We start from the raw sequence: 23,130 nt of genomic DNA on the forward strand, positions 1-23,130 counted from the left end.
ACATTTTTCGATCATGAAATATGTGAAATCCAACTACAGATCGACCTCGTCTGATGAACATATACAATCAGTTTTGATGATAGGGAACGCTAACTTTGAACCACAGCTAAATGCAATTTTGTCAGAAAAATATCAGTACCATACTTCTCACTAATCCTAAAATATTTCTTTTTTTAACTATTTTGCATATATTTAATTTTTTCAGTCGCTTCGGCCCGTGAAGCCCCTTCAAAAATCTAATATGGCCCTCATCTCATAAAGTTTGGAGACCCCTGTCCTAAGAGGTTTGTGCATGTTTGATTAGCTGGTAGCAACAGCTAATTTCCTTTTGTTTTCTTTCTCAGCTGTTGAAGTAACAAATCAAACCCTGAAATGAAAGCCACCAGGATGTTATGATTATCCAGATTATTCATACTGGGCTTCAGGATGAGCAAATTGGAGGAGACTATATCCTGAATTAAACTAGATTATGTGATTTAGCTGTGTGATCCAGTGTCCCAAAGTATCTCTGCTAGACTTCCTCATTTGGACCAGACCATGCTCTGCTGTTGTGTAAGTACTCGGGCAAGGGAGGATACGCTCCTTGGTGCAAAAGAACTGTTCGTTCTGGTGTATAACACCCTAATGGGGGCAGGGATGAGGTAGGGCACTAATCCTGTCTCTCCTACCTACCATGATTTGGGCTGTTATAGTGGGTTCACTCCCACTAAGGAGGAATTTCTCCTGGAACATCTCTTGGAGCAGTGCTATTCTGCACGATCCCTAATACGGTGGGGAAGCAATCCTGAGAATTAACAGGCTTATAAAGTCGTCAGTAAATAGCAAGGATTTTCCTTGGGTTGGGATATTAGGGGACTTTTTGGAGCTGTTTACATGAGTGACAGTAACCCAGTAGCTCAGTCAAGACTTTGTTAAACCTCCTCCTTTGGGAGGGCGGAGTTAAGAGCACACACACATTAACCTCATGGGGCTAGGCAAGGTCCAAAGGGAGTGGCAAAAGCTGGCAAACATCAGCTATTGAAAGCTTTTTCATTACAGTTTAATAGAGGATGAGTAAAGTCCAGCCCTATCGCATGTCCCTAACCACAGTAGACCAGTCAATTGCTTTATAGCCTTCCAGAAAAGGAGAAGAAAGGGTAACTATGAACAATTCTCATGGTAAGTCAGTACATTTATTTTTATACCAGAGATATTTAACAAAATTCAATGATATGTAAAAGAAAAAATCCAAAGTAACTGCAGGCTCCTTTAAATAAACACATTGCATTGCTGTTTGTTTTATAACTATGATAAATTACATAAAATGATAGACTCAGAAGGATCATGCAGATACAAATGCATGTGTATATACACATAAGCAAATATATTGATTTCCATGGGGAGTTCTTCTGAAAAACTGAAGACCGAATATGATCCTGGTTTTAAACAAAATGACAAATGAAAATGTCATTCATTTATCCTGAACTTAATAGCTGTATGTTCTCTCAGTTAAATGCTATCTTATAATTAAATTTTCTGAGATGCTACATTTCCTAAATAGATTAACATGGGTTCTGAAGAGAAAAGAAGCTTAAAAACTGAAGGCAGAATATGATGCCAGTTTCAAATAAAATGTCAACATATTTGTCCTCAGCTTAATAGCTGTATACTCTCAGTTATGTACTGACTCATAACTACATTTTTCTGTGATGCTTCATTTCCTAAAGAGATTAAAATGGGGACTGAAAACGAAAGAACGTCTGATGTGAATGGAAGAGCTGGTAATGCTGCTGTACCAGACCAGGACTGTGAATCCAAAAGCAAATGGTAAATATTTTAGCCTATTTTAAAATATTGTTAGCATTTTTAAATATTTAGGATCAGATTTTACCTTGAAATACATTTTACATAAATTACATACTTTTCCCATGTACAAAATTCTTTTGAAATCTATTATTTTTCAAATATAAATAAAATATCTGCCAGATTATTTGGCTCCTATTGAATTCATCAGGTCAAAGAAAGTCTAAGTAGCAGACTTCGGCCAGCAACACTGAGGCAATGGGATAGAGACAGAAAATTCTTTCATCTTGCTCCTTGTTCTTTCCCGTAGAGAGGGGAGTGGCAGTTGTATCCACTATACTTCATTAAAAGGCATATCTAAAATAGTGCTAGAACTGAAGCTGGAATAGATAATGGACAGCTAAAGCACATGTGCCCGAAAGTTAAGTAGGAATTATGTTTTTTTAGTAGGGGTGACTAAGGCCTGGTCTACTCCTTAAACTTAGGTCGACCTAGCTATGTTGCTAAAAGGTGTGAAAAATTCACACCCCTGAGAGACACAGTTAAGCAACCTAAGCGCAGCGTAGACGCTGCTAGGTCGACAGAAGAATTCTTCTCTCAAACTAGCTACTGCCTTTCAAGGGCATGGATTTACTACAGCAATGGATAAACCCACACTGGTAATGTAGATGTACCCAAGGGTCAAGGGCAGTTTTATATACCCTGAAGACCATTCCTACTACTTCATCCATCTACCTCGTATAGTAGTGAACTGTGGCAGGAATGGATTCTGTGAGTTCTGTCACCATCCCTATTTAGAAAATTGCACAGTGCCCCAACTCATGGCTTCCCATGCCATGTAACAGGATCCCCAGAAGACATGAATCCTCATAAATATGTTAGAGGTGGAGGGTTGAGTACAGCCTGAAGGGAGATTCTGAGAATCGGGAGGTTTCAGGGCACAAGCTGGAGAGAAGTGCTTTGTCACAGGTGAGCCTGATATGGGTATGTGCAACTGTTACTTTGCAAACACAAAGGATCACCACTGGCAATGTTAGAGGGGAAAAAAATCAGCAATATTTGATCTTTCATCTGGAGCTTCCTGGGCATCCCTGACCCTATAGCTCTCCCGCAAAATCCATGAAATATTTTGACTTTCTGCCTTTGCTGTCATAACATCTAAAGCCTCTTAGACTCATTTAGCTGCAAAGTGTGGGGATTTTTTTTCAGCAAAATCTCTAGAGGTATGGGCCTTTCCTTGGCTTCTTTGGTGGAGGATTCCAGAATGGATCACTGACCATATAAAGAGAATCATATCACTGGAATTCATCTTCCTCCTATTTCACACTAAGGAAGCGCATTTCCTGACTACATTGGATGAAGATAGCCCCTAAAAGTTTATAGTACTTTGTTGCTCTCCTTGAGTTCTGAAAATGGGTATCCAGTCATTCATTAGCATTAGTACTTACTGAGTGATACATTCTAACAAGTCAATAACACTGAGAGAAAAAACTGTCACAATTCTGATTTTATGGTAGCCACAAGGTATGAGGATACTAGTTTATTGTGAAAACATTGTCAGCTAAAATTCGACACCCCCCCACCACCACCAATTTTGTCCTTGATGGATGATCTTATAGAGACAAGGTAGATGAGAGTAATATCTTTTATTGGACCAACTTCTGCTGGTGGGAGAGAAGCTTTTGAGCCACAGAGAGCCCTTCTTCAGGTGTGGGAAAGGTACCTCATCCACCTTCTTTCTAATATCTGGGGCCTACACGGCTACAACTACACTGCATACAACAATAGATTACTTTATATTCTGTTTACTGTTGCAAAGAAGGCAACATCTACTAACATCCTCAGTTTAATCTGTATTGGAACGTGATGCAACTTAGACACTTACTACAGCAACAGTAATATAGTAAATCCACCACTCCAAGAGGAGGCAGCTAGGTCAATGGAAGAATTCTTCTGCCTACCTACTGGTGTATAGGGGCTTAGGTCAGCTTAATTATATTGTACAGGATGTGAAACTTTTCATAACCCTGAGTGATGTAGCTAAGCCAACCTAACTTTTTAGTTTAGACCAGCCCTCGGGAAAAGACAAACTAATACAAAGCTGTAAAATGCTGGAACTATTTGTCATATTTTCAACTAGATATTACTTAGGTCTCAGTGCTCAATGGCTATATACATTTTTCTAATTTTTAGAAGTATTTATTAGAGGGAAGATATGGTGAGGCTTTAATTGAGGAACGTGCCTACCACCTGTTGGGTGGAGTTCATAAGCTATGGTTACTGCGTGGTGTGCAATGCAGCTAACAGCACTTGCAGAAGTATGATCATCTTTCTTTTATTTACATCTGGCCAGAAAGCTGCAACTATTTATTTTGGATATGGACCTTGCTACTGAGACTCAGGGTTATAATGATGACGTGATACAGTCATAATATTGTAATAACCTTATCTACACTAAGGAATTTTAGAAAAAAATTTCCTGATAGTGCTATGATGCACCAGTGGGAGTGCTACTGTAGACAAAGCTGTGGCAGCTTTTGGTGTTTTGCCACTGTGTCAGCACAGCTTGCACAGATCTGATTGCATGATTGGGACTAAGTGTGGATTTCTCACTTTATTGCATAAAGTAACTACAGCTGGTGTTTCTGGAGTGAATGACTTTATAATACCCCTTGGACACCAGATTGTGTTGCAATAATGTTAAAAGTGAAATAACTCCAGATAAGTTAGAATCATAGAAGTCTAGTACTGGAAGAGACCGTGAGAGGGAAACTTCCCTGCAAACTGTGAATGTTTTTTCTGTGTTTACGTCAGTATACTTTTCCATTAGGTTGTACTAAATATGGGACCATCACAATAGGTTACACTTTGCCCCTCCAACTTTTAATTTTTTCCTGCTATAGTCTTCTCCTTTCCTTGGTAACAGATTCTACTCAACACCTTGCTTTCTTGGAAACCAGTCCTCAAATCCTGCAAGCTAATCTATGCAGGAGGACCCTTACACCAACAGAGTCATACTGAAGTGAATGGGGCTCCACATAGGCATAAAGATTCTTCTGTATGGCCCGGTTTGCAGACTGGGTCCTAAACTCTTTTTTGATCTGTACAATACTCTCACCTTTGGGTGAGCTTGGAGAGACCATAATCTACATGATACATAGACTAGCCAATCTATTTCAAAAGATTACCAAGAGCTACTGTTAGTGAGTTTCTGAAATCTAGCAGATTGACCAAAAATGTTAATTTCCTTTCAAATGAACTTTTGGAGAAGTACCATGTTAATGTTCTTTAATATAGTTGGCCTCAGTTTCTTAAACACCTTGCAGACAATGTTTACAGAAATAAACTAAGAATAAAAGGAGTACTTGTGGCACCTTAGAGACTAACCAATTTATTTGAGCATAAGCTTTCATGAGCTACAGCATCCGATGAAGTGAGCTGTAGCTCACGAAAGCTTATGCTCAAATAAATTGATTAGTCTCTAAGGTGCCACAAGTACTCTTTTTCTTTTTGCAAATACAGACTAACACGGCTGTTACTCTGAAACTAAGAATAATCTGCAAATCATCTTCATTTTATGTTCTTATGTCTCTTACATTCTTGTTTAATTTTGTTTAGATTTAACTGTATTACAACTTTAAATGTTAGAGTTGCAGTTAAATATTTTCTCTTTTACAATGCATTAAAACAATCATTCAAATTCAGCAATGAGGACAAGAAGCAGCCAAAGAAACCTAATGTGGTCAGCCCATTAACAATGGTAAGATATATGCTAAGTATATATTCAAGTTTAATAATATACTTTAAACAATGTTTTTAATATCTCAAGTCTTACTGATAAGGCCTGATCTACATTTCTGGTATACCTGTGTGGACACAGTTTATATCAGCCAAACTGTGCTTTTGCCTGTATAGCTTATTCCACACACACTCCCCCACAAGTAAAGTAAGCTGTACTGGCAAAAGTGCAATTTTACCGGTATAACTGCATCTACCTAGGGGATTTTGCTGGCAGAACTGTGTTAGTCAGAGACCACACCTCTTCACACCCTGACCAAGGGTACTGGAACAATTTGTATAGTGGGGGTGCTGAGAGCTACTGAACCAAACTGTAAACTCTGTATATAATGGAAATCACTTCAAGCCAGGGGATGCGGCAGCACCCCTAGTTCTGGCACCTATGACACTGACCAACATAGCTATGCTGACAAAAGTTTGTAGTGTAGACCTGGCCTGAAAAGTTTTACCTGCATTACTATGTCAATTAGGGGTATTATACTTTACCAACAAAGTTATATCAGTAAAAACATTAGTGTAGATACAGTTTTACCAGTATAAAGGTGCCTTATACTAGAATAGCTTATTTTGGTACCTGAACTAGAATAAGCTATATCAGTGTAAGTGTTTTAATACCAGTATAACTGTGTTCATACTATGGGGTTGTTTTTTTTGTTTTTGGTTTTTTTTGTTGCTGTAAATATACCAGTATAAAGTGGCAAAACCTTTGAGGACAGGCCTATACTAGAGACTTTTACTGGTATGGTAATGTCAGTTAGGGGTGTGATTTTTGTGATATTTCTAGATCGGTAAAAGTTGTACTGGTAGATGCAGTTATACTGGCATTAAAGTGCCTTTGCTGCTATAGCTTATTTCATTTGGAAAACTGGTATAAACGATACCAACAAAAGCACTTTTTTGACAATATAAGCTGTGTGTACAATAGGAGGGTTTGCCAGTATAGTTATACCAGCAAACTTTTTCTAGTATACACCTGGCATAAGTGTAGACAACCCCTTAATGACAGAGATTTTTATACTGGTGTCTCCAGCCAGGATGAAATCTTTGCTATTAACTCATTCTTTTGTGCTTAGGTATATTAGATATACTTTGTGCATGTGGTATGTTAATTACTACTGTTTAGACTCTAATAGGGTAACAAATGTTGGCATCCATGAACAATAATAGAGATTCATAGGGAAGTCCACAGAGTTATTGCTTATGAGCATCCTCAAGCAACTACAAACTTTTCTATTATCTCCCCTCTACTTTGTATGAGTTGCAATATCTAGGCATTTTGTGATTAAATTAAAAACGAAAGAAGAAGTAAGATTATCTCTAATTTTTGGCTTTTAGATAAAAGGACTCTTATACCCTTCACTCAGGATTTGCTGATTTTTGTGGGTTCTTGTCAGCTCCTCTATTCAGTATAATTTTTAATTAATTATTTTTAACAAGGTAGCTAAATTACACTGAGAGCTCAGATACCTAGAGAGAATGTTTTTCTTTTATATTGCAAAATGCCAGCCAAATTTTGTCCTCCAGGTCTAACTTCTGTTTATTTCAGTGGGAGTTTAAGGGCAAAATTGTCTCTGTATCAAGAACCATGCTATTCTAAATAGGAAATATTTTGTGCAGTAAATAATACTTAATATTATTCAGTATTATTCTAGCTGCACAAAATCCCACTAGTAAGAGTAACAGTACCACAACCCCACCTACAATAACCTTGCAAAACCCCCCCCCACACACACAGAGTTCCTTTTTGGGTCAGGACCCCTACAATTACAACACTGTGAGATTTCAGATTTAAATAGCTGAAATCATGAAATTTATGGTTTTTAAAATCCTATGATCGTGAAATTGACCAAAATGGACTGAATTTGGTAGGGCCCTAAATATAAAGATGCTTGTATCAGTATGGCTTATTTCTATAACTTTAAATTATTTTTGTCAAGTTAAATTCTAATCAGAGTGGGTTGATATAAAAAATGTGCGTATACAAGCCTTAAGCTTTTCTGACTTTTTGTTATCTTAACTGTGCATCCCTAATGTTGTGTTAGACCTTTTTAATGCATGAAATTAGAGAAGTTTTCAGCTATGAAAGTGTTTCCCTTTTCACATGAAGGTGTTCCCCTTTTCAGTTTCGGTACGCTGATTGGCTGGATAAATTACTAATGGTGCTAGGCTCTGCCCTTGCAATCCTTCATGGAGCAGCTCTCCCAGTCATGATGATAATCTTTGGAGATATGACAGATAGTTTTGTTATTCCACGAAATCTGTCTTCAGGTAAGAACTGTCCTCGTTTTTAATTGGTGACATTAGAATACGGCTTGTATGGAGAGAATAATTGTCTGCATTACAATAAAAACAGGAAGGAATGGCAGCTTATCCTCTGGGTAATGAATCCAATGGAGTCAGCTTGCTCCTAATGGCTGAACCAAATTAATCTGTGGCCCTTTTATTACGGAGGAGATATGCCAGAGGTTAATTTTGTCCCTTGTTTCCATGTCTTCCTAAAATATTAAAAGCACACATTAACTGTTATACTGATTTCTACAGAGCTGGTGGTACTTTTGAAATGTCACAGAAATGGAAATGTCCTGTGACATGGAATGTGGAGTTGAGGGAAGAAAAAGGTGGATGAATGTGAAATTGCAAGATGAGGTATATGGAAAAGAGAACAGGCAAAATACATATACAATATCTAAAAAAAGAAAGGAAATGCTTCATGTTACCGGGGAAAAGATTAAAAGATTTACATTTCTTGTGTATATGTCAGAACTTCAAACCATTATATCTCTTCCTCAACAGATGCTTTTCATCTTTTAAATAATTATTGTGGAAAACAAGCCTTGTAACAGTCTTTTTTTATTTGGAATCTTATGCTGTAAAGTATGCATGCACTTTCACAATTCATGATGAAGATATAAATTAAACAAAGTAAGCACATTGGCAATGCTTATTTAACAATTATAATAAAGGCTGCAATAGTACTAATTTATATCATAATTGTAATTTTTTTTGCTTTTCGTTGCACTAAGCATCTCAAAGTGCTTTACATATGTTAATTAATAAAGGCTTATGCAACACTCTTACAGGTAGGAGTTGGAAATAATATTATCCCCCTGTTGGAAATGGGGAAAGTGAGGCAAAGTCATGTTCAGCTAAGGTCACCAAGCAAATCAGTGATGAAGCCAAGAGAATGGTTCAGATCACTTGCTTCTCACCAGTGACCTTTAGCAACTACACTTCTTTCATATCCTTAATTAATAATAATTAGTTGAATAAAAACTGTCACCTAACAAATCAGACAATGGTTTTAACTACCATCACTATGCTCTCACATCCACTGAAGGTTCTACACTCATAAATCTAATGGCAACATGTGGACCTACATTTGTAAAGTGATTTAAAGGTGGTACTTGATCTATATAAATACAATGTATTAATAAGACTAATAGTCAGTGTACATTCCAGAATGAATATTATAGGCAAAATTCTGATCTAAGTTAGACGTGTGTAACTCTGGAGTAAGTGACAGCAGAATTTAGCTTTATGTTGTAATTGCCACTGTTGCATTATAGGTACAAGCCTGCACTTTTGGCCTGAAAACCTAATTGTACAACTTGTTGTACACCCTCAATTCCCATTGAAGTCAATGGAGGCCGACGGTACTTTGCACTTCTCAGTATTTGCTCAGCACCTTGAAGGATTAGGAGTTTATACAGCAAAGTTATTAAAACATGCTTTAGTATATTTTTATATGTGTTTAACAACAATTTCTTATGTTTTTCTTTAAGGGAATATTTCCTTTAATCCTTATGAGAAACTTGAGGAACAAATGTCCAGGTAATTAGGAATTGTTAATTATCTTCAGGGTTGCCTTTCTTTTAGGCAGTGGTAGAGGTCTCTAGTCAAACCATTATTTCCCTAAAGGTAATTTTATATTTAAACATATGAAACAAACAATTAGCTGGTGAGTTAGATACATGTCAGTCAAAGTGTTACATACAGCTAGAGGGTTACACTCTTTGTTACTTGTGCTGTCCTAGTATACTGGGCACACCCAGAGCTCCTTGCATTCCTCCATGCCCACTCCTCCCCCTCCCGGCACCCTCTCATCCCCTTCTACTTCAGGAACATCGTGCAAGTCACCCTCCGCCCCCCCCCCCCCCATATTGGGAGGATTAACGGAGCTGAAATGAGGGCTATGATACTGGAATATGTTCATGGCTGCCATGCACTGGTTCATTGATTTAGCTAGTCTTTTGACAATGACAGAGGTAGTTGAAGTTGCTAGCTCTGCTAACCTGATGCCAAGGACTCTGCGTGTGCCCTCTGATCCCATTCCAATGACATTGTCCCAGCGAAAGACATATTTTATATACACTTTCTATTTATAAACTCATAAAATACCAGATAAAAACCAAGATAAGATAAGGCCTGTCAAATGAGTATGCAAGCGTGTTACAGACATGCTATGGGATTGCAAAGGTGATGTCAATGCTAGAAGTATTTAATATAGTCAACGCTGCAGAGTAGAAAACTTCTTTTCAATAGATAGCGTCCATAATGTGGAATATTTACCTACGATATCTAATTTAGATTTTTATAGAGTACTAATCACTGTAGTACCTAGATATTTATTGCTACTGTATGGAGCTAATTTATCAGTAGAAAGGATTCTCTGAAACTATTCTTTTTTACAGTGATAACAGCCACTAAGGGCTAACTCTCATGAACGAACCTAAAAATGTTCTCACTAGTTAATCATTATACTTTTCTTTATTTCTTTAAAACCATCTGGGGTCCTGATCCAAAGCCCATTGGAGTCAACAGAGAGACACCTACTGACTTCAATGAAGTCTGGATAAAGCTTTAGCAAAGAAGTTATCATTGTACAGGCTATCACTGTAGCTCAGAGAACCAAAAAACATAGGTCAGGGCCAATCATAGTTCTAAGAATATAAAAACGGCCATACTGGGTCAGACCAAAGGTGCATCTAGCCCAGTATCCTGTCTTCCAAGAGTGGCCAATGCCAGGTGCCCCCAGAGGGAATGAACAGAACAGGTAATCACCAAGTGATCATCCCCTGTCGCCCATTCCCAGCTTTTGGCAAAGAGGCTAGGGACATCAGTGCTACCCATCCTGGCTAATACCCATTGATGGACCTATCCTCCATTAACTTATCTAGTTCTTTTTTGAACCCTGTTATAGTCTTGGCCTTCATAACATCATCTGGCAAAGAGTTCCACAGGTTGACTGTGGGTTGTGTGAAGATATACTTCCTTTTGTTTATTTTAAACCTACTGCCTATTAATTTCATTTGGTGACCCCTAGTGCTTGTGTTATGAGAAGGAGTAAATAACACTTTCTTTCTCCACACCAGTCTTGATTTTATAGACCTCTATCATATCTCCCCTTAGTCATCTCTTTTCCAAGCTGAAAAATCCCACTTTTATTAATCTCTCTTCATACAAATGCTGTTCCATACCCCCTAATCATTTTTGTTGCCACTTTCTGAACCTTTTCCAATTTCAATATATTTTTTTTTTGAGATGGGGTGACTACATCTGCATGCAGTATTCGAGATGTGAGTGTACCATGGATTTATATAGAGGCAATATGATATTTTCTGTCTTATTATCTATCCCTTTCTTAATGATTCCTAACATTCTGCTTTTTTGACTGCTGCTGCACATTGAGTGGCTGTTTTTCAGAGAACTATCTACAATGACTCCAAGATGTCTTTCTTGAGTGGTAACAGCTAATTTAGACCCCATCATTTTATGTGTATAGTTGGGATTATGTTTTCCAATGTGCATTACTTTGCATTTATCAACATTGAATTTAATCAGCCATTTTGTTGCCCACTCACCCAAAGTTCTTTAAAAGTTCTCTGGGCATTTCCCCCCTTCTTTTACTCTAGAAGATTATGAACCAAAAGAATCACCAGTGCGTTTTTTGTAATTATAATAAATCACATCCTGGGAACAGCCCCTAAAACATAGGCTAGATAAGCATAGAGAAGTAAATAGAATTTTTTTTGCTGTATATAAAGTTATGCTTGGTGGTGCTTTTATTTCATTTCCATTTTGAGGGTTAACAAAAATTATTATAGGCATGAAAGAACTTATATCTGTGAAAGCCTGAAAAGACTGGGACTATTTATTTGAGAGAGAAGATTAAGTATGGACATGATATACAAAATAATGAATGGCATAGAAAAGGTAAATCAGGCACTCTTATTTACCTTTTCTTATAATGCAAGAACTAGGGAGCATCCAATGAAATTAAAAGGCACCAAATTTAAAACTGATAAAAGGAAATGCTTTATTTGCCAGTTGGAACTCATTGCCAAGAGAGATCCCTGGGGCCAAGATCTTAGTAGGATTCAACATAGGATTAGCTGTTTGCATGGCTAGTGAGGCTATCCACCTTTACAGATCAGATAAATAAAACTAAAGTTAGGATTGAAAATCCTATGCTTCGAGGCATAGGAAACCACTAAATAATGAGTGGTAGGATTAAATTACCCTGTGCACATGTATGGAGAAGGAACTGTGTTAACTTGAAATTGTTTGATATGAGATGTTGTTATAGGATCAGTGTTAAGTGGAATTGAATGATTGGGTATGTTGTGGGACCAAGACCAAAACAAACATATGTTCTGGATTGAGTTTCCTTGCAGGAGTCTGAGAGCTTCTGCATCTCTGTGCACCCAGTGTCATATGTTCGTTTTGGTCTTGGTCTTGGAATTTTGGGAGGCTGAATTTGAAGGAAATTTGGCTACTGAGGAAAGAGGGAGCAGGATTACCGAGGGAGTTGGGGAGCTAGTCTGTCATCAGGAAGGGAAGTGCTGCTGGGCTTTTATAAGATGAGACTGTCCCTAGTGGAGTAAGAAGTAGACTGGTTACTGAAAGCAATTGTTTGGTTTATGTTATGTTTAATGTGGTTAAATAAAAGTTTAGCTGGTTTGTTTTTTTTTTAACCCAGAAGTTGGAGGCATACTCAGTTGGTGGGTTTGAAGAGATCTGAAGAGCCCTCCAAATAGTTAGGAAAAGAAGCCAGGATTGCCCAATATTTACAGACAAGTGTCCTGAGTGGAAGATTAGAGTGGTAAAAGGGTTATAGTAGCGACCCAGAGAGAACAATGTTGAACAAGGTGTGTGCCCAGGAAGGGGCAGGTCATGACAATTTACAGTTCATTTAGGATAAAAATGAAGTAGTGTGTGAAAATCCTATAGTTCAGGATTTATATAGGAAGTCGTATAGGAATCCTATACTTCATAAAAAACTACTGAATAATGGGTAGTAAGATTATATTTCCCTATGCACAGTTTATTCCATAATTGTCCATTATATGGTTCTTGCATCTTCCTCTGAAGCATCAGGTACTGCCCGCTGTCAGAGATAGGATGTGGAAATAGGTGGACCACAGGTTTGAGTCAGTCTAGCAATTCCTATATTTCTATGATCTTTTATTCCTTCTCTCTTTTTCATCCATCTCTCATTTTCCCCCGCCCTTTTCGGATTCTCCTTCTTTTTCCCCTTTCCATTTCCTCTTGCCCTTTCAAAAACCACAACTTCTCTTTTCTTCCTCCTTTACAGGTGTCAGCCTTTCCCCTAACGATTGTGGCCCTGCCTACTTTCGTTGTCTTTCACAAGCCTCACCCATGTACTGTATAACCAGCATTCCTGGGCTTGCCCCTGAAAGCAATTTATCAGAGATTATTATGTTAAATTCTAGTCCCTATTATACATTAAAAACAATTTACAAGAACGGGAATTATGAACATAAAAATTACATGGATACATTCAGGAACTGGGTTCTAAAAATGCACATATTGTTTCTTACTCAGATAATAGTTATACCTAAAATCCAGCTTTCATCCAGAACATTTGTTGTTGAATAATTAATTCACAGTGCAATGTGCAATTAACTTTCACCAATGATTCTTCCAAAATAAATTTGATCAATAATGAATTTCACACAGAATTGAAGTCCCTTTTTTATAGATTATCATAAAACAAATCCTGTAATACTTGCTGTTGAATTTTAAAGATTCTTTATAGAGAGGCAAGGCGAATGAGGTAATATCTTTTATTGGACCAACTTCTGTTGGTGAGAGCAATAAACTTTTGAGATTACAGAACTCCTCTTCAGGTCTTAATATCCTGTGACCAACCCAACTACAACAACACTGCGTGCTGATTCATTATAATTTTACAGTGTTTAAGGTGATTTAAGGTCAACATTTAGCTAATCATTCAGCTTTAAGTTAGCCATTAACCTCTTTTTATAGTTCAGTTTAGATATGATTAACTTTATATATTATGAAATCTCAAAGTAAAATTGAGTTGTCATGTAACAATGGGAAAAAATCAGTCACTTTCTTCTAAAGTGGGACATTTATTAGAATACAGAAAACAGAATTATCACCAAAGCTACTCTCTCTTTTTGTACTTCACTGCAGAGCTTTTGCTTACAACCTTCCCAATCCCCCTCCTGTCTGGCTTCCAATTCCAGCTATGGCTTTAAAGAAACAGTACACATAATCTATAGGTGTGGGACGATCCAAATGGCTTTTATCTTTATTTTGTAATTATTCATCTTTATGTAAATGTACTAGTCTAGTAATGAAATTTGGCATGTGCCTCACACAAAGTAAGTTTAGATGTAATTTCCTATTGTATGGCTATGGCACATGGAATAGTATTGAATAAAATTAAAATACATGTTATGAATATACATATGAGCTAGAGAAATTTGCTGAACTTTAAATTATCATAATAAAATGGAATTCCACTTCAGGAATTTATTGGCATCTACCTGCAACAAAGGTTTATATAATACATTTTTTTTTTTTTGGTCCTATATGTGGTGAGGATCATTGTGATTTAACCGAATTAGCTTTATAGAGGAGTGTTTTTTTGTTTGTTTGTTTGTTTGTTTTTACTTCAGGAATACATACTAATTTAAAACTAAATTATTTCAAAATTCCTTCACTGAGTAAATGAAATTGTGTATAACTAGTAAAGGATGATGACAGTCAAACATGAAATAATAATTTCAATTATGTTATCCTGGCTGCTTCATTAAATTCAGAATGGGATTTTCAAATTCCACCCTTTACCTTTCTTCATTATTAGCAGTACAGTACTTCCACAGTAAAGTATATTCCAAGTAGGTTTTCTACCCATATGTCAGTGGTCTCTGAGCTATCCATTCTTAGATTAAAAAAAAAGTACAGGTTTTTAGGTAACTTGTGGAGGTCACACATTTAAGTGGACAGATATGAAATATGGTTCTAAAAGGATCTACAGAAAAATATTCCCAACACTGAAGAGAGGAAAAAATGCAGATAGTGTCCAAATAATATTCCATATTGGTTTATTTGTGTATGTAAAGTACTGAAGTTAAAATCTATACCTAAAAGACTTGTTTGGGGTGGAAAAAAATCCAATTTAAAGGATCTCTGCAATTTTGTTCCTTTCAGATATGCATACTATTATTCTGGAATAGGAGCTGGTGTTCTATTTGCAGCCTACATACAAATTGCATTTTGGACACTGGCAGCTGGACGGCAAATTAAGAAAATCAGACAACAATTTTTCCACTCAATAATGCGACAGGAAATTGGGTGGTTTGATGTGAATGATGTTGGGGAACTCAACACTCGACTTATAGAGTAAGTATATTTTTAACTATCAGTTGTGATATTCCCTTTACAACCATGTTTCTTTACCTTTTTAAACATGAGCTATATTCAAATGTCTTCAAAATCCTTCTATGAGAATCTAGTGAATTTCATATCTACGTGTTGAAATGTACAACATGGAGAGCCCTGCAGACTGGACTCCTTTACTCTACCAAAGAACAGGGATGTCACAGCAGCGTCCATGCCAGCACCTCATGTTGCCAGGGCAACTAAATCCTATCCTGAGGGATCATTACCAAGAAGGAAAAATAATAGTTCAGTTTTCATGCACATTGAGGGCCCAAGCTAACAAGATGCTGAATAATTCTGGCAAAAGGTCAGGCAACCTCAACTCCCAATCACTTTCTTCTGCTCACATGAAAGGAACTGCCCAGTCTTTCCTGGGACTCACTGGAGAACTTTCAAATGAGTCCAGTATATGCATTTAGGAGATGATACGGAATGGATAGATCGGGTCCAGCATGGACAAAGTCTGGGGATGACCTTTAACCCTGTTGGAGGTCATTTGGAAAAGGTTACATTACATTTTCCCTGGGGAATGTCCAGTTTTCCAAGGTTGCATTATATTTTCTCCTCCGGAGAGCTGTCCTGGGGGCAGCTGTTGACAAATATTGGAGAAAGGAATTTAGGGACCCTACAGCCAGCGTGCGCCTCCACACAGTTGTCCATGTGCTTCAAGTGAATCCTCCAAGATTTGCATGTAAAGTTTAAGAAAATCATTCTGAGTCTACAGGGTTTTCTTCCCTGGCCGCCTCCCATGTATGTTTCTGTTGGATGAAACATTCTTAACCTATGTTAGGTGTGGATACAACGTGTGTTATATCTAAATTAATCTGCAGTCTAGAGCTTTTAGAAAATGTGACAGAATTGACAAAGTGTACTGCATCAATAGAAAAGCTTTTGTGTTTTCCACACTTTCCTCAACTCTTTGGATGTAATTTTGTTTTTTAGTGATGTCTCCAAAATTAATGAAGGAATTGGTGACAAAATTGGAATGCTCTTTCAGTCAATAGCTACATTTCTCACAGGATTTATAGTTGGTTTCATAAAAGGATGGAAATTAACCCTTGTAATACTGGCAGTCAGTCCTGTCCTGGGACTCTCAGCTGCTCTCTGGGCAAAGGTGGGTGAAAGCTGTGAATTTTCACTGAGATGTAAAAGTACACTAACATGTCCTGTTTCAGGTGAGTGAGCCTCTTAATTTCCTCACTAAGAGTCATAGTACATTTAATTCCTTAGGGCAGTTAAAAATCATAGCTTTAGGCTTGTCTAAACACAAGTTGAATTATAGAACTTATACCTATACAGGTGTCATAAAAATAAAGGGAAGGGTAACCACCTTTCTGTATACAGTGCTATAAAATCCCTCCTGGCCAGAGGAAAAACCCTTTTACCTGTAAAGGGTTAAGAAGCTAAGATAACCTCGCTGGCACCTGACCAAAATGACCAATGAGGAGACAAGGTACTTTCAAAGCTGGAGGGGCTGGGGGAGGAAACAAAGGGTCAGTCTGTCTGTGATGCTTTTGCCGGGAACAGATCAGGAATGCAGTCTCAGAAACTCTGTTAAGTTCGTAAGTAAGCTAGCTAGAAATGCGTTAGATTTCCTTTTGTTTAATGGCTGGTAAAATATGCTGTGCTGAATGGAATGTATGTTCCTGTTTTTGTGTCTTTTTTTGTAATTTAAGGTTTTGCTTAGAGGGATTCTCTGTTTTTAATCTGATTACCCTGTAAGGTATTTACCATTGTGATTTTACAGAGTTGATTCATTTACCTTTCCTTTAATTAAAATTCTTCTTTTAAGAACCTGATTGCTTTTTCTTTGTTCTTAAGATCCAAGGGTTTGGGTCTGTGTTCACCTGTACAAATTGGTAAGGATTTTTATGCAGCCTTCCCCAGGAAAGGGGGTGTAGGGCTTGGGGGATGTTTTTGGGGGAAGACGTCTCCAAGTGGGCTCTTTCCCTGTTCTTTGTTTAACACGCTTGGTGGTGGCAGCATAGGGTTCAAGGACAAGGCAAAGTTTGTACCTTGGGGAAGTTTTTAACCTAAGCTGGTAAGAAAAAGCTCTGGGGGTCTTTCGTGCAGGTCCCCACATCTGTACCCTAGAGTTCAGAGTGGGGAAGGAATCTTGACAACTGGCATAGTTAAAGTGATACAACATATCACTAAGTGATACAGATAAAGTGTCCCTAGTGTGGACACAATTTTACTGATGTAAAGTTGGTTATATTGGTATAGCTTATTCTCATATGGGAAAGGGAAGAAGCCATACTACTATAAGGCACCCTTACAACCATATAACTGTGTACACAGTAGGGGTTGTATCAGTGTAACTATATAGCTAAAAACTCACACACCTAACCAAAATGGTTATACTGGTACAAAAACTTTTAGACCAAACCTTAGTCTCAGAAATAGACATTTATTCCAGATTTGTTATTGCTTTTTGCTGGGATTTTCAAAGTGGCCTAAGCAAGTTAGGCCTCTACCATTGAATTTCAATGCGAGTTGAGTGCCTTGATCCTTTGGCTTGTGAAAATTCCAATCTTTGGATACATATGGAAAATAAAATTATCAAAGTATAAGTAGGGTTCTGCTGTGGCTTTTCCTGCTACCTAGCAAGTGTGTGGGGAGCATAGAATTATATATATGTAGGACTAGAAGGGACCTTGATAGGTCATCTAATCCAGTCCAGATGGATCTAATCCAGTCCTATTGGCTGCTCTAACCTATCTGGGATCAGAGTGGTGCATCACAGAGTGAGAATCAAACAGGGAGCCATAACCAGTTCACTAAGGGCCACCCACACATACACTTGTGCACTGAATGAAAGCAGAAAATCTAGGTTTCAGTTTTTGATAGAGGCTAACACTAAAATTTAATTTTTATATAATTAATGTATTCCTATAATAAGTGTCTGGCTCATTCTATGGTATTTAAGCAAAAGGCTTATTTTCTGGAAAATGGCATTATAATTTTTTGGAAAGAGGAGAAAAGTCATAATATGCTCAAGCTGATTCAATTTTTCTTTGAACAATAGGGTTAAAACATTTTCCTTTTGTACAGATACTCTCTGCATTCACTGACAAAGAACTAACTGCATATGCAAAAGCAGGAGCTGTTGCAGAAGAAGTTCTGGCAGCAATTCGGACTGTGATAGCTTTTGGAGGACAGAAAAAAGAAATCAAAAGGTCAGAAAAATGTTTTCATTCATCAGCTAGTTTTAAAACTCTCTTTAGATGTTTTGAATTTTTCTTGTATCTTCACTGCTGAAAGTCTGTCTACACCCGGGGGCTGACAAAACTGGTTCCTTGGTGAAAGGGATCTTCAAATAAAGGTAGAGCACTATTGTACTCAGTGTATTTTGGGGGTAATTAAGACAGGAAGTTGCCTAATAAGGATGTTCTTGTTTTATTGTAAGCTGTATAGTTTATTTTTTCCAGATCCTCTCAAAACAAAGACATGGTCAGTACCCCAAAGGGTGTACAATCTAACTTCAATATCACACAATAAGCGACAGACAAAATAGACCTATAAACAGACAAAAAAGGGGGATGGGGAAAGAAAAGACAAGGGTAACACTAATAAGATTATGTGGTTACTCAATAAGCCATGGCATGTACACACCTTGGTAGTTCCATTAAGTTAGGTTCATTTATTCTTATTGTATTATGAAACAGCATTCTTGTCATTTTTCCTGACCTTTTATCTAAAGATGACCATCAGAGCCACAAAACTTGGCAGGAACTCTCCTCTGACGGGTTGCTGAAGGTGAGAGGGGCCATGCAGCTCATCTCAGCACCTTTCTTAGGGTGCACATCACCATAGTATGTGAATGCACCTTGTCAGTGCTCTCCTCTTACTCATCCACAGAATTTCTTCTTCCAGCCTCTGGTACATGGCACTGTGTGCCCTGAATCAAGTCACTTAATTTGCTTGTATATCAGTTCCATCTGTCATAGGGTGACTGGTCCCTTTATAGGGTGATAGGACAGCACCCCTCACGGGGCCATAATTATTAGCTGCTTCTGAGTCTGAAGGGACAGGACTAAGGGATCAGGTAACAGGTTAATGGACACCTGCACCTCTGAAAAGGACTGAGAGAGATCAGTCCTGGGGTGTGGAACTATAGGCAGGCAGGGAGGGAGAAAACCGAGCCCAGGAAAGGGTTGAGAACAGTACTCCAGGGGAAGCCACCTGGGAGCAGAGTGCTCTATAGTGGAGTGGGGGAAAGACTCACAGGTAGCCCTGAAAGGGGCTGACAGCAGCTGAAGAGAAGCCCCTGAAGGGAAGAAGAACTGTTGTGTTTGTTGGGACTCCTTAGCTGGACTTTTGTTACCCTAGAAAGGATTGTTTATGACATGGCCAGAGGTCCAAGCCACATCTCCAGCACTGACCTGTATGTGGAAAGCTGAAGAGACTCACCATGGGGAAGGCAACTGAGGCAGAGAGCACCACCAGCACCACACTCAGCCAGCAGAGGTTACTGCACAGCAATCACATCCCATTGCACCCTATAATATCCTACAGGGGTGCATGATTATACATTTTTAATGTTCGTGAGGTGAACAGGTATTGTGGTGACAGGACCATTTAAGCACATAGATAAATTTTAAAAATTATGACTCAGCTCTGAAAAATGGTGCCACCTATATTTGAGGCTCTGAATCTCTTGGTCCTCTCTCAGATCTGTGGTTAACAAGTAAATCTAACAAATCTGTGGAAAATTGTGGGGAGACAAAAGGGCAACTGCAGGGAGGATGTCTGGAGGTCCTCTGCTGTACTATTTCTATTTCGTGCTTTTAGGATGATTAAAGACATTTAAAATAAAAAATATGAGGAATAAATTATTACATATTTTTTTTAAAAATAGCCTGGCAGTTATTTTTGAGACAATTGTTTTCCCAGTCTGCAATACTTCCAGTCTGTGTTAATTACAGTACTTGTCTTTCCTGAACAAGATGAATGCAAGCCCTTGAAGGCTTCCCATTCTATTCCCACTTATTTGGGACCCATAGATATTTATGTACATATAAGGATTTCACCCAACCATCAGATTTATCTCAGGTTTCTAACAGGGAACAGCACTGCCAACTCTGAATATGTCCTTTTGACTATTTGTTTAAGAGACAATTTGTTGTTTTCCTTTTTTAATCTAGGAAAGAAGGGCTGGCTTTCAGGAAACTGAACACAGTTTAGTTAAGGTAGAGAGAAGAGACTAGTGTATCTTATAGTGAAATTAATGGACATCCCTTCTCTCTAATCTATCTTTTTTTTCTTACAATTGGAGCTATTAGTCAGCAGGCCTAGTCACAGAAGCAGGAGTGGTCATTACATTAACTAATGTAATTTTTTGATCTATCTGATTGTTTGCTTGTTAAAATGTTGTCTGCACCTGGAAAATTATTGATAGGCACAGTGAAATAAAGAAATGTGATATGCTAACTTTTTTTAAATTTCCAACATGCGATTTTTCTTGCAGGTATAATAAGAATTTAGAAGATGCCAAAAACATTGGAATCAAGAAGGCTATTACAGCCAACGTTTCTATGGGTATTGCTTTCTTACTGATATATGCATCATATGCATTGGCATTTTGGTATGGAACCACTTTGGTGCTATCTGATGATTATAGTATTGGAAAAGTCCTTACGGTGAGTGTACCTCAGTAGATGAACAATTTTAATTAAAAATACCAAACAAAATTTTGGGAACTTGTTTAGGTTTTAACAGAATAAATCTGCACTGAGTTCACCGCATGCAACCCTGTTGAAGTCAATGGGGATAAATATGCTATACTCAACCAATCATCACCCTTACTCTACAGCTAATTTGCATGCAACAATTTTATTGGTTGTAATGAGTGATAAGAAGAAGACTGTACAAATGATGGAATATTCAGCCCCAGTACCACAGTTCTTCATAGGTTAATATGCCACCCATACAACAAAGTACAAATTCCTCAGGCACAACTGTCACACAAATCAATACAAGTCTCCCAGCACAACTCACGCACTCACCTGGGTCATCAGTTTACTCTTTCTTAGAGCTATGTGGCCAGAGAGCTATCTGCCCAGAGAGCCACCTGCCCCTCACAACAACACAACCAGCGTTCACACAGCCGTAAAACCAGCCCACACGTTACTAAAACTCTTACCATAAAACCATAAGCTTGAGCAGCAAAGGAGTGGGGTCTTACAAAGTGGAGTGTCATAAAGAGAAAACCATTTCTAAAGAAAGAGACTATCAGAAGGACTTCCTCTCTATTTTCCGAAGAAGGTAGGGGGAATCTATTTGGTCAGATATGAGGATAAGACTTTTTTTTTTTAATATATATATAAACGGCCAGTTTTTTTTTCAAAACGTCCCATGATCTTTTTTCAGTTTGGGAGAAAGAGTGAGGAAGCAATTGAAACTCAAAAGGTTTTCAGTTTCTGAAAAGCATTTTTGGTGAAAAGTTTCAGTTTCTATCCTTTTGTCAAAAATGGGAAAATTTTGACAAAAATGAAAATTTTCCATGAAAATGTTTGTTTTTGGTCAAAAAGCCAGTTAACATCTAAAATATTTTTAGCAGTAAAAAGACTCAGTCCCTAAAGGTTGGTTGTCCTGTTTTGTTCTATGTAGATTTGTTTACTTATGTCTGTAGGGGGGTTAACCCAACTCCTCAAACCACCTCTGACTTGTCCCAAGCATCAGCACCTGAGTCTAAGCAATATCCATCTTGGGGTCATCTCATGAGGGAACATGATTCCCATCTTAGAGTCCCTTTTCTTCCTCTCATCCTTTATCTCTTGCCTCAGTAGCTGCCCTCCCTTTCTTTCCTTCTTTGAATCTAGACATGCTGAACTTATATAACAAACATGAAAGATTTTGGACCAATATTAGTAGATATTCATGAATAAATGTAGTTATCCCATTACAGTTTTATGACTGGATAACCTGGTAGCATTCTTGTAATTTTTTCTTTAGGTCTTTTTTGCTATATTAATTGGAGCATTTAGTGTTGGACAGACCGCACCAGGTATGGAGGCATTTGCTAATGCAAGGGGAGCTGCCTATGCAATCTTTAATATCATAGACAATGTAAGTATCTTTACTATGACTATCATTTGAATACACAGGGAGTCAGATTTTTTAAGTCAGGGCTCTCTTTCTGGGTCTATGATTAGCAGGCACAAAAAACTGAGTGCAACTTGATGCCATTTAAATGTCTATCTGACATGGTGTGGCAATGAGGTATTTAGATATTTAAATGACATCATGTACACTCATGAATAAAATTGTAGGTGCAAACTTGTGCCTGCAGTTATCTCTACTTGCAACACTGCAGGGTCAAAAAAGATGCCAGATTAAAGCTGAACTGAAAATCAACCCCCCAAAATCCTTGTGAAACTTGCATAATCAAATATTTTTTTTACTGAGAGTCTAAACAAGACGGAGAAAAACAATAATGGCTCTTGCGAGTCTAAGCTTAGTTTTTTGTGAGATTATATATCTTTAGCTATTCGTCATTTAAAGGTCTGAGTTAATCCCTGGTTTATTTCCAGTGATTTGACTGTTTAACATCTACCTTCAATGTCCAAAATGTAAAACCGCTTATTGTTTTCTTATAAATAGGTATGTGTGCATGTAAGCAATGACACTATGGGAGGTGTATTTATCAGTCAGTTGCTCTGTCTACACTAACCTGTTTTTTCTAAAATTTCCAATTCTTCCTGCACTGGTGGTAGCAATGGTTGGAGCACTAGTGTAGGTGGGGTTTACATGCTTGCTAATCTTTTTACAACCAAAGATTCCAGACCTGCTTGGGATAGGATTAGAAGTAATGGTGATTAAAAACTCTGCTTC

The 23,130-nt window shown here is 37.8% G+C and overlaps 1 protein-coding gene across 4 annotated transcripts in view; it reads left to right on the forward strand.

The window, feature by feature from the left end:
• Positions 1-23,130, forward strand: part of ABCB1 (ATP binding cassette subfamily B member 1) — an 85,527-nt gene that overhangs the window by 16,490 nt on the left and 45,907 nt on the right. For all 4 annotated transcript variants that reach the window (XM_007069599.4, XM_043541262.1, XM_043541263.1 and 1 more), the window contains exons 2-12: positions 345-552; positions 1,039-1,158; positions 1,707-1,806; positions 5,488-5,542; positions 7,704-7,848; positions 9,363-9,411; positions 15,064-15,255; positions 16,237-16,408; positions 18,349-18,473; positions 20,765-20,936; positions 22,252-22,365. In XM_007069599.4, coding sequence (XP_007069661.2) covers positions 1,143-1,158; positions 1,707-1,806; positions 5,488-5,542; positions 7,704-7,848; positions 9,363-9,411; positions 15,064-15,255; positions 16,237-16,408; positions 18,349-18,473; positions 20,765-20,936; positions 22,252-22,365 — 1,140 coding nt within the window. In that variant the 5' untranslated portion in view covers positions 345-552; positions 1,039-1,142. The remainder of the gene's footprint in view (positions 1-344; positions 553-1,038; positions 1,159-1,706; positions 1,807-5,487; positions 5,543-7,703; positions 7,849-9,362; positions 9,412-15,063; positions 15,256-16,236; positions 16,409-18,348; positions 18,474-20,764; positions 20,937-22,251; positions 22,366-23,130) is intronic.

The sequence above is a fragment of the Chelonia mydas genome, chromosome 2, assembly GCF_015237465.2.
Source record: "Chelonia mydas isolate rCheMyd1 chromosome 2, rCheMyd1.pri.v2, whole genome shotgun sequence".
NCBI lineage: Eukaryota > Metazoa > Chordata > Testudines > Cheloniidae > Chelonia > Chelonia mydas.